This window comes from Nannobrachium achirus, assembly GCF_963921795.1.
Source record: "Nannobrachium achirus genome assembly, chromosome: 7".
Taxonomy (NCBI): Eukaryota; Metazoa; Chordata; class Actinopteri; order Myctophiformes; family Myctophidae; genus Nannobrachium; species Nannobrachium achirus.
In genome coordinates, this window is record NC_137816.1 from 34,560,452 (window position 1) to 34,577,078 (window position 16,627).

General features: G+C 47.2%; 1 protein-coding gene across 1 annotated transcript in view; it reads left to right on the forward strand.

Annotated features, from left to right (window-relative positions):
* Nucleotides 1–4,076: 4,076 nt before the first annotated feature.
* The window catches only part of zfhx3b (zinc finger homeobox 3b), a gene marked incomplete at both ends in the record, with an annotated part of 122,956 nt that continues 110,405 nt past the window's right edge, over nt 4,077–16,627 (forward strand). The window contains 3 exons of the mRNA XM_080729776.1: nt 4,077–6,512; nt 6,876–7,467; nt 13,157–13,653. Coding sequence (XP_080585902.1) covers nt 4,077–6,512; nt 6,876–7,467; nt 13,157–13,653 — 3,525 coding nt within the window. The remainder of the gene's footprint in view (nt 6,513–6,875; nt 7,468–13,156; nt 13,654–16,627) is intronic.

The following is a 16,627-nucleotide window of genomic DNA, read 5'->3' on the forward strand; positions in this document are numbered from 1 at the left end:
ATCATCTGGGGACCCCCAAAATAATTTGGGGACCCCCCCCTGGGGGTCCCGAGACTCCCAACACACATGTTGAGAACCACTGTCAGAGGACAGAGACAGAGATGGCAGGGACTGCTGGAAGAGTCTGGAGTTGTACTGTCAGTGTCAGGCTCTGTGCATGGGCATGCGCTCCTTCAGAGGAGCTCAGGAATCCTGCCTTTTCTTCCCTCTGATTATCTCTTATTGTGAGTAGAGGCTTGTTTTGGCTGCATACAGCCTGCTTATTGTTAGCCCAGTGGGCCCACATTCAGAGGTGGAACACACAAGCACAGGCTACAGGATCGCCTTGTTTTCCTGCAGTCGCCATTGACGCAAATATGGAAAACCGAGACGACAACGTATTTGCATTGTGCAGCCTGTAGAAGAGCAGCAGTGGTTACCCTGGCGGCTATGATTCATCCTTTTGATTTGTGGTTATTAACACACTCAGCACTCAGAGACACGCCGGCCTCCTCAACTTCCCCTCCGCCTTCGACCGCGTCTCTCCGTCTGTCTTGTGGCCTTGCTTAGTGCCTCTGAAAGATTAGAGCTTTTCCTGCTTGAAACAGGTGTCAGTGAGCCGGGCGGACCTTCTACAGACGTACAGCGCTGTATCAGCCGGCCCATCTGCGACTTGCCGACTCCAGACAATCCTATTGCTCATCAGTAACCACTGCAGGTTATTGAATTAGGCCATCTTGATTTTTAAAGAGCAATCCCGTTTTCGGTAAGCAGTGGACAGCCAGTGCTGGCTCACAGGTTCCAGCACTGATCAGGCAGGGGTCGTCCTGTTCTCCTGACAGCTGCTAATTGCTTCAGGCATGTGGCAACGATGACGGGAACCGGTGGGTGCTGGACCTACAGTACAGCCAAGGACGTGCAGAGAATGTTAGAGAGGCAGGGGCTGAAATTTCTAAAAGGGCACTTTTGGTGAAAATACTGAAAATAGCAGACCTCCAAACTCACAACTTCAGCTTGGAGGTCGGCTATTTTCGGTGCTTGATACCACACTGAACTAAACATGGATTTCTACACAGAGAGGGCAATTCGTATTCTTTCAACATAAGATGCTGCATTCAAGTTCAGGAGAGTTTGGACAAGGCAATTATCTTGTTGCCTTCAGGGATGGCATGGAAAGGGGGACATATGCAGTTCTTTCACCATAGTACTGCATTCGTGGTCTGGAGAGGGCACTTTTTTACAGAAGAGTAAAAGGGCAGGGGCTCAAGCCCCCTTTGATGTCTATGTGTGCACGTGCCTGAGTACAGCCCACTGTTAGCCAGCCTGTCTGGTGTTATCAGCCTGTAGAGGAAGAGGACAGGGGATTTTAGAGGTCGCAGAATGGGAATAGTCTTAAGTAGTGGTTGTATGTGGGTCCAGTGTTCCCAGGAGCGGTCGAGACAGGCACTGGAATCTGGAGGAGGGGCCGATGGAGCAGATTACAGGAAGGTGTGAATCTTCTCCATGTTCAGACAGGACGTGTGGAGACTTTTTACTGCGAGGCCATCTCATTAGAGATGTCACATTTTGAAACAGTGTCTATTCATTTACTTCGTCTTTAGTTTATCCAGGTGTTTAAAGAATCCCTTTTTGTCTCTTTGACATGTGGCATATTTTTTTTGTTCCATTACTCTTCCTGCCCTCAGTCCATTTGTGTGAAATGGCTGTTGAGCTCATAGCCTTCTCTTATTAATGGAGCAGATAATAAATACAGACCAGAAGGCCTTGTATCCCCTCACTCAATATGGAAGCCGGCTCTAAATCATGTCTGTCTGTATAAAGCAATCCTGTTAATAAGCCAGCCAGACTAATATCTTTCATTCTGTATGCAAAGCAACACGGAGGTCATCTGGGTTAGCGTGTGTGGAGTGTAAACAATAAAATCAGATGGGCTGTGTACAGAGAAAACGGCTGGCGCTTTCACCATCCAAAGTGCAGTAGTGGTATGATGAGAGAGAGAGGAATATTGTCTTGATGGTAAATAGTGTATTTATATAGCACCTTTATCCAAAGCACAATATGTGCATAACATTCACCCATTCACACACCATGCAAAACCATGTAAGACACCAACACTTCTCATTGTGCAGATAAAGGTTCAGTGTCTTGCTCAAGGACACTTCGACACTTAAAACATATAATAGGTATGTTATATTGTTACACCAAATCATTCCTTTCAAATAATCTTACCTTTCATGTAATATTTCAGATTAACTACTTAAACCCCTAGGATCTCTATTACTAAATAGACGATCTACAAGCATACAACATTATGCATTAAGTCGCATTGTGAACTTGTAGATCTGCTATTTCTGCCAATTGTTTGCCCCTGCAGAATAGGGATGCAGGGACGATGTGGTTAATGTGGTCTAAAGATGCAGATGCAATAAAATAAATCACACCCAGTGTGAAGTGAGCGGTGTGCTTTTTACGAGTTCATTTCATCAAGTGTCCCGCGAAGCTGTGGGAAGTGTGGGACATACGTACATAACGGTACAGACAAAGCCAGATGTAGGAGCGGTTAGCACCGCTCAAAAAGTGCATAATGTTATAAGTGCATATAAAGTATAGGATATAAAGGTCTGAACTGGGGTGTGTGTGTGTGTGTGTGTGTGTGTGTGGGGGGGGGGGGGGGGGGGCTCATCAGACATTCATGAAGATGCAGACAGACATTATCAATCTCTCAGCCCTCAGTGTTTCATATGGGGTGGGGGTAGAGACTCTGTTCTGATCACCACTTGAAATTTGCATCCCTAAGTAAATAAGTAAATAAATCAAGTGCAAGCAGTGAATGTGCTAATCAGCTGGGACATGGCGGGGAGCGTGGTGCCGGGAAACTTTCCTCATGTAATATTCAACACTGGCGGGTTAAAGGGCAGGCCAGAGTTATTGGTTTCAGCCCGGTCGCCCCCTTTAATCAATGTTGGCTGCATCCCTTTAATAAAATTATTAGCTCAGCACTATCTCGCACTATCATTTTATCTCCTCTGCGCTCTAAATTGCGGCCTGTGTCGGGCCTCTTAGATGCTCGGGGCATGGCCAGCTCCCGAAAGCTCAGCTCCCATTTATTATTTCAGAGGCGGAGGACGACTGGAGTGTTTGAAACCAGGCTGAGCGTAGAGGTTATTGGATGCCAGATCTAAACACAGCTGCAGTTAAGTCCCAACCCAGCTTGTGTATTTTGGGCTCATAGAAAATACTGCCTTTTTTCCCTTTAGGCTTTTTAGAGTGTATGCGCATATATATTAACGTGGCTGTATTGTATACTATGAGTATGTTGTATACACTCAGCCAGAAAGGAAGAATGATATTGGTGCATATTGTGACAATGTTGAACTTTGCATTTGTTTTGTCTTGGCTGGCGCAGAAATAGCATTGGCGTTTTAATCAGTTCCCTTCACTGGTTCTTCCAGTTATGTAAATGTATCATGTGCTGATGGGTGGCTTCTCAGTGTCTAATTATCTCACAATGGATCTATTTTATCCATTAAGTTGGCCTGTTTCTCCTCTTTTCTGACTGGGAGTTAATTAAAAACGGATGTAGGATTTGCAGAATGTAAGATTAGGGGTGTTGTTTGGAAGGTGAAGATAAAAGATGGAACCTTCCTGAGATGGCAGGAAGATGAATCATGGATGGCTTATTAGTGCTTGTCTCAGGTATTGTGTTTAAGTACCTAATCTGGCATAATGAGCACTCTGTCATTTTTCCAATTATATCTCAGACTCTTGTCTCTCACCCATTGGACAATAGTGTACATTAAATGTCTTCTTATGGTTTCTATACATAGGTGTTCCTTTCATGAAGATATCTCTCATCCCATCTTTGTTTTGCAGCATTAGTGCAGGGAAGTATAGCCACTTAGGATGTGAACAATGGTATGGAAAATGTGGAGTGTGCGCGTGTACGTGCATTTGTGCTTACATGTGCGTGTGTGCGTGTTACTTGTGTGTTGCATGTGTTGTCTCATTATGTACAACCATTAGCTGCCTAACCTCTTATCTCTCATTCTGTGTCTCTCCAGGCCTGGATGCGATGAGCGCCTCATGTAGGCATCAGCATGGACAGCTGTGAGTCTCCCGTGGTTTCTGGGACAGACGATGGGCTCGGCTCCTCCACCAGCTCCCAGCAGCAGCAACCACAGCCCTGGAACGATCACTCTAACTCACAGGTCCCTTCCAGCAACCAGCCCCCTTCCCTGGACCCCCTGTCGCTCTCTGCTCCCTACCCCTCTCAACCCCAAAACCCCAGTACACCCCATGACGGGCTGAGAGAGCCTCAGCTGCGGCAGTCCAACCAGACATCACCCCTGGCCCACAGTGACAGCTCTGCCACAGGCCAGCTGCACCCTAGAAGAGAGGGGCGAGAAGAGGAGGAGCCAGAAGGAGTGAGCTGTGGAGAGGAGGAAGAATCAGAATACTTGGACGAAATGGAGATCGACAGTTGTTTCCCGAGTCTGCAGCCGTTTCCTGGGGTGCCCATGGCTCCCGGGGGAGGAGGTATGCCCACGCTTCTGAGGCAGCAGGCGTCGCGGCGGAGGGGCACAGCTGAGAGTGGGAGTGAGGAGGGAGAGGAAGAAGAGGAAGAGGAAAGCAGTGATGTTGAGAACCTGGCTGGAGAGATTGTGTACCAGCCAGATGGTTCAGCCTATATTGTGGAGAGTCTCAGCCAGTTGATCCAAAGTGGTGGGGGTTCAGTACCCGGCCTGCTTCCCACAAACTCTCTCCCCAGCGGGGGGAAACCGGTGGAACCTGCTGGGACCTCATCGTCGGTCTACCCTCAGATTATCAACACGTTCCACATAGCCTCATCCTTCGGGAAGTGGTTTGGCAACTCAGACCAAGGTTTCCCCAATACCTCAACCCTGGCAGGCCTCAGTCCTGTCCTGCACAGTTTCCGTGTCTTTGATGTGCGACACAAAAGCAACAAGGATTACCTGAACAGCGACGGGTCTGCCAAGAAGTCCTGCGTATCCAAAGATGTTCCAAACAACGTGGATTTCTCCAAATTCGATGGGTTGGCCCTCTATGGCAAAGGAAAGCCCATTCTCATGTGTTTTCTCTGTAAGCTGTCCTTTGGCTACGCACGCTCCTTCGCCACTCACGCCGTCCACGACCACCGCATGACTCTGTGCGAGGACGAGCGGCGGCTGCTGGGGGACAAGCACGCGTCTGCCATCATCCAGGGCATTGGGAAAGACAAAGAACCCCTCATCAGTTTCCTGGAACCAAAAAACAAGAGCTCTCCACCGCCGCCCACCATGCTCCCTATGAACTCCGGCCAGAGCTTCTACGGCTCGTTCAGCGGAGTCCACCTGGAGGCCGGAGGCGGTAGTGATCTGATGAAAGATTCGGACTCTAGCCTCCATCAACAACAAGCCCCACTGGGCTCTGGCCTCTCTCTGGGAGGCCAGGGCATCCCTAAAGCACCCATTCTTACCTCAACCACAGGCCCTGCCAAAGACTCCAGTACCCTGCCCAAACAGGGAGGGAGAACAGAGGGGCCTGCTGGGAAAGAGGGGACTTGCGAGGGAGAGGAAGGGGAGTTGGATGGCCATGAGAACAAGGTACACCTGTTGAGCCAGATAGGTGGCTCGGAGGAAGAAGATGATCTCTTATTAGGGGAGGAAGAGGACGAGGTGGAGGAGGAAGGCACTGCAGTGGCCTATGGTGGTAATAGTAGCAGTGGCGGAGGAGGTGAAGTAGGGGAACCGGCTGTCTCAAACCAAAGCATTTCCAAATCTCCTTTATTAATGCCTAGTAGCGCTCTCCAGCCTTCTGCCTGCGCCTCGGCGGTCAGTTCCATGCTCAACAGCAAAACGTCATCTGTCAGGGAAGAGGTTTCGGCTGCAGACGGTGGGGGGAGGACCTCGGAGCTCCCTCTGAGCTTTAACTGCCAGGGGCCCTCTGTCCCCATGGCAATGGCGGCAGACGCCGTCAGAGGGAGCGAGGACCATGCAGCCGGCACCTCCTCCTCGCCTCTGGCCTCCAACGCTGCCGCTGACGAAAGTGCCAATCGAGATAGTGCCACAGCTCCAGAACCAAATGATTGCCCGGCAGAGGGAGAGGAGGACAACGGAGCCCTTCTGCACCATCACCACATGCACCACCATCTCCATCACCTCCACGCCTCAGCCCACTCCCACCCTCTCCCAGGGGGCTCCTGTGACATGACAGGGCTGGGCGAGTGTTCGAACCACGGGCTCGGAGGCAGCGGAGGAAGTGGGGTAGAATGCCCCAAGTGTGACACCGTCCTGGGTTCCTCGCGTTCCCTAGGCGGCCACATGACCATGATGCACTCGCGGAACTCATGCAAGACACTCAAGTGTCCCAAGTGCAACTGGCATTACAAGTACCAGCAGACCCTGGAGGCGCATATGAAAGAGAAGCACCCGGACTCTGGAGGCACCTGTTCGTACTGCACCAGTGGTCAGAGCCACCCTCGTCTGGCCCGGGGAGAAAGCTACACCTGTGGATATAAGCCCTTCCGCTGTGAGGTTGGTAGAGAAGATATGTGGTCATATATTATACTCTCAGGGTTGGAGTTTTTGTAAAAGAAAATAAAAAAATAAAAAAAAATCATGGAATCATCGCTATTGAGCAAATCATTCCTTGTTTTAAAATACATTCAAACGCAGCAATAATGTAATTATAACCCCCCGTGTAATGATATTTAGCATGTTAGATTACCTATCTCAAGTCTCTGCAACTTAAATTAAGGGAATGGAAACAATGGAAATGAGCCATGATATGCTGGCACAAAATGGCCGGCAGTAATATTTAAAATAAACAAATTCATAGTCCTGACATAATGTATATAACACTAAGTTAAATAAATAAAAAAATCTGACTTTTTCTAGGTGTGTAACTACTCAACTACCACCAAGGGCAACCTGAGCATTCACATGCAGTCGGACAAGCACCTCAACAACATGCAGACGCTGCAGAACGGAGGCACCATCAACACCGGTCAGGAGCCGGTGTTCAGTCACGCCCCGGGCGGAGTGGTGGCCGTCCCGTCGGTGACCCAGGCCAGCAGCCACCACCCTCCCCACCACCACCACCACCACCACCCGACCCAGTCCTCCGCCCACATGGCCGGGCCGTGCGGGGCCCCCTCGCCCACCAAGCCAAAAAGCAAACCCACGTGGCGGTGCGAGGTGTGCGACTACGAGACCAACGTGGCGCGGAACCTGCGCATCCACATGACCAGCGAGAAGCACATGCACAACATGATGCTGCTCCAGCAGAACGTCAGCCAGATGCAGCACAGCCGCCTGGGCCTGGGCGCCATGCCCTCGCCCTCGGAGGCCGAGCTCTACCAGTACTACCTGACCCAGAACATGAGCCTGCCGCCGGGCCTCAAGATCGACCCCGCTGGAGCCGAGGCCCAGTTCCTGATGGGAAGCTTCCACCTGGATCCCAACATGGCAGCCCTGGCTCCTGCACTAGGTGAGTTGGTAACACAACATAAAAGCCTTACAGGTCTCTAAGTTACAGTGGTATAAAAAGTAACTAAGTAGACTTACTCAAGTACTGTACTTAAGTAAAACTTTGAGGATTTTTTTTTACTTTACTGGAGTATTTCCAATTTTCAATACTTTTACTTCTACTCCACTACATCTCAGAGGCAACTATTGTACCTTTACTCCACTACAATTATTTGACAAAACATACATTAACCACTTCAGCCCTATATATACAGTATTCCAGGCATTTGAAAATAGCCGACTACTGGGACATTATGCATAATGAGTACTTTTACTTTTGTTTTTTAAGTACATTTTGATACCAATACCTTTGTACTTTTACTCAAGTCAATTTTGAATACGGGACAGAGTATATCTACATTGCAGTATTGATACTTTTACTTAAGTAAAACATGTGAATTTCTTCCATCATTGCTGAGTTAACTACTTAAACTCTACATACATCATTGACCGGGGCCCACCAGGGGTCTGTACTTGGCCCCCTACTTTCTCTCCTCTACACCAAATCTTTTTCCATGAAAATGGAAACAAGCTCACAACACGTCGCAGCACAACTTGTTGATGTGCTATTTTTGCCCAGAAGGCTTGTCCATTATGACATGCCCAGAATAGGGACACAAGGGTTCAAGTGGTTAACACTGAGTGTAGTGGAGTACATTTTGGTTTCATACAGTAGTAGCGCATCACGTTATTCCCCTTCTCTGCAGAACCTTAGAAGTGCCTCAGGTCACCACAGAAACACACATACAGTTCAGCACAAGTTCACCAGGGTGGGAACGGCCTGCAGCTGTTTATTTAAAAATAAAACATTATGTACACACAGTCAGATGTACAGTATGTTAATGGGAGAATCAGCTTTGAAAACGGAGAAGACACGTTTGAACCAAACAATAGGTATTCTGTATGATAATTATGTCATAATTACCGGCCCGTTTTTTTCCCCCTGCAGTTTCACATGTATAAAACATGTCTGAATCGCAACGTTAGGCAATGCATAACAATGTTTTTTTAATTAAGCTAACAACACACAGGGGGTTGAATGGGAACACTGCAGTCGTGGCCTTCTTCTTCCACGCTGTTATCTATCACTCTGGCAGCTCTCTCTCTTTGCTTTGCCCTAAGGTATGCATGGCCTACTGAACCTGACATCCTTCCCCCTTGTTAAAGCATGGTGCTATTGAGACACAGATAGCGGGAAGTGAAAGAGAGATGTTTAAACTGAGAACATTTTAGCGAGTAGGCTTAACCCAGAGACGCTCTCCTAACTGATCCAGACAGTGTGTTGTCCATGTGATAGAATGCCCAGAGCTCCTGTTCTGTCTGCTGTCTGGCTGTGCTGGTGTACAGTACAGCAGTGGTTCTGAACCTGTGGGTCTTATTTTGGGGGGTCCCCAGATGATTGACTTAATGTGCAACATTGTTTTCTCTCTCAACAGTAAACAAACCAACATAAAGTTTAAGTGGGCATAGGGTATATGCACATTTCTAAAGTGACAATTTAAGGACTTTTTAATACCTCTAAAATGACAAATTAAACATTGGCCAAATTGTCAAATATTAGAGGCAGAAATTGTGAAAATAGCCGATCTACATGCTCACAACGCCTTGCATTGCAACGCGTTGTGAGCATGTAGATCTGCTACAATAGAACCGTGTTATACAAAATGTAATGCCTCAACTCTTAGTGCTCGTCAGTGTGGGGGGGTCCCCAGTTAAAACATTGACCACTGCAGTACAGTACAGTACAAGGCTCGCCTATTATTTAGTTTTGTCTACATACTTGCAGCTGTATGACTCAAGTGAAATCGATGCACAGAAATCAGCCATCATAAAACACACAAATGCATCTGCAAGAACAGTAATACACTGCCAACAATGTAACTATGGCTTTTTTTCTTGTTATGGGTATAAAATACCTTTTAGTCATGAAATGAGGCACAGCAACAGCAACGGATTTGCCATTTAAAAAACAGGCACTCAAAAATGTTCTCTCTGTTTTGCTCTCTCTCTCTCTCTCTCTGCCTCTCTCTCTCTCTCTCTCTCTCTCTCTCTCTCTCTCTCTCTCTCTTTTTCTCTCTCTCTCCTTGTTTTCCCACACACATTTCTTAACGGGACCTCTCAGTCTATGACACCATATCTGGGTCATTTTAGCTGGGAATTTCCCTTTGTGATATCTAATTTTGCTCACAAAAGCTTGGTGTGAGTGTGAGAGGGCCAGGGCTCAGTGCTCTGCTCTCCCGGCCTCGTCCCTCAGGCAGCCAGGCTCCCTCTCTGAACACCACAGCCTTTTTATGTCATTATTCCCAAACTGCCGCTGAACTCCGCCACTGGAGTTCTCCGCTCCCCCCTCCCCCCCAAACTTTGTAATTGAGGCTATAAATGTTATCTTGGTCAAAGAAGTAAGGATGGAGGACCCGGCATGGGTAATTCAGCAGCATAGCTGAGTGTTTGGCGTGCCAGTTACAACCCCACAGTTTGTACAGACTTGTCTCTAACTGTCGCCAGTTCAAAGACGAGAACAAGAATTGATTGCTGTGACTAATTCTTTTTTTTTTCCTCCCCTCTTCTGCCATCTGGTTCATTTTCCTGTGAGGCTCGCTTTAATAAGCATGTTACAGGGTGGCAATGATGAGACATTAGTCTAGGCCCGTAAAACTACAGTGTTGTCATGCACAATAACACCACACTCGCTCTGACCCACCACGCACATTTTGATATTGAGCAAAAAGCTTGCAACACACACAGCCTAGAAAGTCTCTCTGAGAAGATGCCTTTACTACAAGACCCTGACATATATCGTCGTTGTCGGGTGGAAATCTTGTATGTCCAAGACCGTTCGTTTTGTATTTATCATTTTAAAAATGAACTAAACTAGTGGAAACAGCCGATCTACAAGCACACAACGCCTCGCACCGCGAGGCGTTGTGTGCTTGTAGATCGGCTGTTTTCACTACTTTTGTGCGACAGCCTTGTATGATGAAGCAGGGTTTTACATTGCGAAAACACGTACAAATGTGAAACTTGGACATACAAGATTTCTCGATATACATTATGTATTATACAGAGGTGGCACTGGCCGTTCTTTTGATGTGCTTTCCTGTACTGCTGCACATTGACGCTGAGGAGGTAGAGCGGCCACCTAGGAACTTGATGGCTCTCCTTCTGGTTACGTGTCATGTGTTCTTGAGCAAGATGCTTAAGCCCAAAGTGCTCCCGATGAGCAGGCTGCCTTGGTAGCCTCTTTGGATAAAAGCGCTATAGAAATGCAGTACTTTTACCGTTTATTCCTCGCCACTGTAGATGTTTGACTTTTGAACACGAGATGACAAATCCTGACCTCATATGATCTCATCTTGATAATCCTCACACCCGCGACTCCGAGAGAGGGGGAGAGAAGGAGAGAGAGAAAAGAGAGGGGAAAGAACCTTTTAGCCATTGTGTGGTTTACTTTGTTGTGTTACATACTTCCTTCCAGGTGTAGCCCTCTGCAAATCCAGTGAAGCCAGCCAGCTCGCTTATCTTTTGGATGTTGAATTAAGCCCGACTGACTGAGCCTGTGTGTATAAAGAGCTCATACTTGGGAGGCCTCTTGTATCGAGAGTTTCCAAGATTCCCGAACGATGTCTGTTTATATCAAACTATAATGTTATTTGAAAGTGAAAATATTTCCAGGCCGACATCCCTCGCCTTTCTCTAAACATCGATACGGCCTGACAGAAATACAGTCACAATATTATAGTTTGTACGTTAAAGAGCTTGCCTACATCAAAACACATGGTAGGTCCGCAAACCACAAGAAAAACTGTAACGGTAACGTTGCGCGGCAGAAGGTGGATGAGAAAAAGCCTGTCTGTGTTGGATCTAGGGATGGGACGATACGCGTTATTATCGTTTATCGTGATAAAAAACACTTGTGATAATCGTATCGTGGAGATTTAATTTATCGTGATATCGTCCTTCGGCATGCACTGGGATCAATTCGCCTTTTATTTGCCGAGCTGCATATCTGGTACCACATAAACGCCTCTATAATGGGTAAAGGTTACTTATAATATACGTACTTGATATATTTACCAAAATATGAATATACGTATTTTTTCACTCTCTAATGTCTTTGCCAAAAAATAGCCGATCTACAAGCTCACAACACGTCACGTTGCGACGCGTTGTGAGCTTGTACATCTGCTATTTTTTGGCAAATGTTCTGCCCCGGGATAATGGATTTTGATTATCGCGATAATATCGTAAATCACGATTTCTTTGGTCACAATAATGGTGATATGACATTTTCATATCGTCCCATCCCTAGTTGGATCTCTGCTTCTGCAGAGGAAGAGAGCATGAGAGCCACGTAGCACAGAGAGAGGACAGATGTAAGGTGTGAAAAAAAGATGGGCCTGTGGGGGGGGTCTGGGAGGAGGGAGCCGTGGCTGGAGAGCTGCGTCTGTGAGTGATTTCAGGGGGCTCCTCAAAGGTCTCTCTCTCCTGGCTATAAAAACTCAGGTAATGGAGAAAAGTCCAAGTGCAGGCCGCATACTGCAGCAATAAATAAAAAGGGGCTGCTGGAATTAATTTAGTGTAAAGCCAGGCGGGGTCAAGCCAGCGTGCTCAGTCTGGGCAGTGATAGATTAAAGATCAGCAAGCGAAGGCAAAAACTCCCTGGCCACTCTTACCTCATTTTTTGGGGGATTTTTCCCCCCCTCCCCAGACCAGTCTTCCCAGACTGTATAGATATTGGTTTTGCTGTTGGTGTCGTTGGATATTCGCCTGCTGTTTTTTTTTCCATCCCATCATTCAGACTCTGTACTCAGTACCAAGCAGGATTAATCTGCTAGGTGTCCGTATTGATTTAGAGGCAATCTGGAGAGAAAGAAGCAAAAGAATCCAAACAGAGAAGTGGATTTTCTTCTTTTTTTATTATTATTATTATTATTCAGTGAACAAGGGTACTGGATTTGATTTACAGTAATGTGTGCTTGGGAACTCTTTAGTTCTCCAGTAATGATAAAATAACTTTCTTTTTTCTGCACAGCTCATGGCCTCTGGAGTTGATTTAGTGTCAGGCTGTGAAAGTGCACCAGTCCAAACAGGACAGCGTGTAAGTCCATACTTCGCTTGTGCGAGTTTCTTCTCCCTACGAAAAAGCCCAGGCTTTCTTCTTTCCCAGCTCAAAGGACGGATAATCTTGATTTAATAAAATTAGGCACATAAATACACACATGCACATTATCCTCCGAGGGGTATTGGGCCTGGAAAGCAAATCCACTTTGACTGCGGAGACAAACACGGCTCTTTGTTGAAAGTTGAACCGCGCACCTTTCACTTTTCCCAGGACGTTTTCCTTGCTGAGAGAGGCTCAAACTGAGAGCTCCTCTGGAAAACCCCATGCCTTCCACCCCCTCTGAGAAATACTAAATAACTCCTTATGTCCAGGGAAGTTCATGTAACACAAACTGAAATAGATTGATGGCCAGATAGGAGTAATCCGTGAAAGGTGGACTTTCATATCGGACCTTGTGAATTTTGAATATAACCGACTCAACATGTGGATGTAACCAACTAAACACTGTCCACTTCTCTGTACCTGTCCCTCTCCCCCCTCTCTGTGTGTCTGTCTGTGTGTCTTTCTGCCTGTGCCCCCGCCCCACTAGTAGGCGGGGAGATCCCCATGGATGTGCGGCTGGGCGGCGGTCAGCTGGTGTCCGAGGAGCTGATGACCCTGGGCGAGAGCCTGTCCCAAACCAGCGACCCCTCCCTCAAGCTGTTCCAGTGCGCCGTCTGCAACCGCTTCACCACCGACAACCTGGACGTGCTGGGCATGCACATGGGAGCCGAGCGCAGCCTGCCCGAGGAGGAGTGGCGCGCTGTGGTGGGCGACTCGCACCAGTGCAAGCTGTGCCGCTACACCACCCAGCTCAAGGCCAACTTCCAGCTGCACTGCAAGACGGACAAGCATGTGCAGAAGTACCAGCTGGTGGCCCACATCAAGGAAGGGGGCAAGGGCAACGAGTGGCGCCTCAAGTGCGTGGCCATCGGCAACCCGGTGCACCTGAAGTGCAACGCCTGTGACTACTACACCAACAGCCTGGAGAAGCTGAGGATGCACACGGTGAACTCCCGTCACGAGGCCAGCCTGAAACTGTACAAGGTAAGCGATCTCCACTCTCACCCCCACCTGTCCTCTTCTGATCTATTTACACATGTTATGTATCAAGACGCATTACAAGACGCAGTTTGTAATCCCAGAGGTGTTAATGACCGAGAGAAATCACATTCTGCTCAAACAGTATGCTACTGTATACCCGTGCTTGTAACCACATCTCCGCCCCATTGTGTGGTACTATGATAACACAGGGGGCCGTGTTATGTTTGAGTCGTTATTAGCAAACATATCGTCGTTGTCGGGTGGAAACCTTGTATGTCCAAAACCGTTCGTTGTGTATTTATCATTTTAAAAATGATCTAAACTAGTGAAAATAGCTGATCTACAAGCACACAATGCCTCGCACCGCGAGGCGTTGTGTACTTGTAGATCTGCTATTTTCACTAGTCCTGTGCGACAGTCTTGTGTGATGAAGCAGGGCTTTGCTTTACTAAAAAAACTTTCAAGTTTGAAACTTGGAGAGGTTTCTGTCCGACCGTGACAATATGACATGGTTAGGTAAAAAAAGAAAAGAAAGAAAAATCCTTAAAGGTGCCTTTGACTCTGTCCCTCCTCACTTGATATTGCTCCATAGCAGCAGCACGAGGCTTCCCAATGGTGACCCACACCACTAATGTAACTCCTCTGCCTCCTCGGCAATGAATGATAGCTTTGTTGTCTAACCCTTGCCTTCCCAGCAGCCATAGCAAAGCAGGGCCATGCCGCAGTCAGACAAGAACATGGCAGGTGAAGCGGCTTGGGCGGCTTTAGGGGTGAATCACTCGGATAGGGATGAAGAAGTGAGAGGAGACAGAGGTTTGGTGCTAATACTCCTCCGAGCGGGAACGGCTGAATCGTTCTCGACAGCCGTATTGATTTTCGCTGGACTTGGAGCTTCACCTTCTCCTCTAATCATTCCATAATAGCCAATGGATGAACACTCTCCGAACAAATGGCCATAAATCTAGCGGGCCTGATTCCACTTAGGCACCTATCCTGTGTGTCTGTGGCCGCGGCCCCTCTGTGTTTAACCCAAACTGGCACAGCCACACACACACACACACACACACACACACACACGTGTACGCACACACACACCCACCAGTGGTGTAAAGTAACTAAGTACATTTACTTCAGTACTCTACCTAAGTACACTTTTGAAGTATGTGTACTTTACTTGAGTATTTCCACACACACGCGTGGATGCTGATATAAACAAACACATACTCCCTGTAAACCTGCACTCTGTACACACCCACAGATACTGACACACACCGCTGCAGTATGCACTGCTTGCAGGGGCTGCTTTTATTTACACAAAAAACTCCACTCCATTTTCGAGTGTTTGGCTCTGAGAAGGTATATAGGCAAAACAAACAATGTATTATATTGCTTTTATAAGAGCATGGCTTTTTTTCTTTTGTCTCTTATGTCCTTTGCAGTGTAACTGTTTTTGGCAAATGGGGCTATTAAAAGGTGCATGAAAAATGTGCCATATTATGCAGAGTGTTTTTAATCCTATTAAAAACAAGAGGTGAAGTGGTCCATTTCAAACCTCTGAAAGCGGCCCCTTCACCCCAGCTTTATGAATGATTCCTCGAATCCACTGATGGTTTTTTATTGCGGGTTTCCTGTCGGCAAGGCCTTTTCTAATGGAAAAGTATAAAAGAAACCCAACAGAGAGAAATCATTTTTCAACACTCCATTAAGTGGGAGGTGTGATGATGCTGGGCTCCCAGGTTGACCCTAAAGGAGGATCAGAGTGAGCAGGTCATGGGTTGGGGGTAATGCACATCACAGCCTATGTAGAGCAGTGAGAGGAAACACAAAACACAGGAACATGCCCAGACAAACAAGCAGGGTATGTACAAATACCTCTAAAATATCGTCACTGTCGGGCAGAAACCTTGTCTCTCTAAGTTTCAAATGTGTATGTTTTCTTTTGTAAAGTAAAGCCCTGCTTCATCACACAAGACTGTCGCACACAACTTGTGAAAATAGTAGATCTACAAGCACACAACGCCTCGCGGTGCGAGGCGTTGTGTGCTTGTAGATCGTCTATTTTCAGTTTAAATACAAAACGAACAGTTTTGGACATACAAGGTTTCCACCCAACAACAGCGATATGCAATGCAATCTGTGAATACGTTGAGGGTATCTTGTGAAAGCAGAGGCTCTTAGGGTTTCACTCTGTTGCACAACAGTGTCTCTCAACAAAGAGGTTTATTCCTATCAAGCTGCCGCTCGACTGAAAAACCTGCTTTTGAAAATCACTTCTTGTCATCAAGCGACATGGTTGTGGACCAATGTATACAGTAAACTAGGGCTTTAGCCAGGCCTGGTGATGTTGCACCCGACTCTGGCTCATCCTCTCTTGGACCAAAGTGTCGGGATTCGCCCCGGCCCACATGCCGATAGCTTTGTCTCACACTGGACTAAAATAGACCTAGACCTCTGGCATCCACTCTTTACCTCCTAACACCTAGGGTGGGGAAAGAATTGTTTTGTCTGAAAGGACACGGAAAAGTTTATATTACGTACATTTTCTCGTCTGCCTTCCCACCGCACCGTGAGCCAAAATGGTAAAAGAGAAATAGACAGATGTGTTCTCTCTCTCTCTCTCTCTCTCTCTCTCTCTCTCTCCTCCCTCCCTCCCCTACTGTCTCTTTTTATTCTCAACTTTATTGGAGAGAGGAGCAGGCATATGTCATACCACTGCACAGGCGGTGGGGGGGATTAAATATGTACAACACATCCAGGCATGATCATTTTTCATGACTTAAGCCTCTTAAGATGGCTCCATACGTCTTAAAACCAATTGATCTCTGGAGTAAGAGAGAGTGCATCTGCCCAGAAATTACCTACTCTCTCTCTCACCCCCAGAACACTGCCGGTCTTCTTATGAGCACGCAGCGCTCACCAGCTGACACACACACGCGATGCTCCCTAAAAAACAAAGACGTTTAAAAGTTGACAAGAA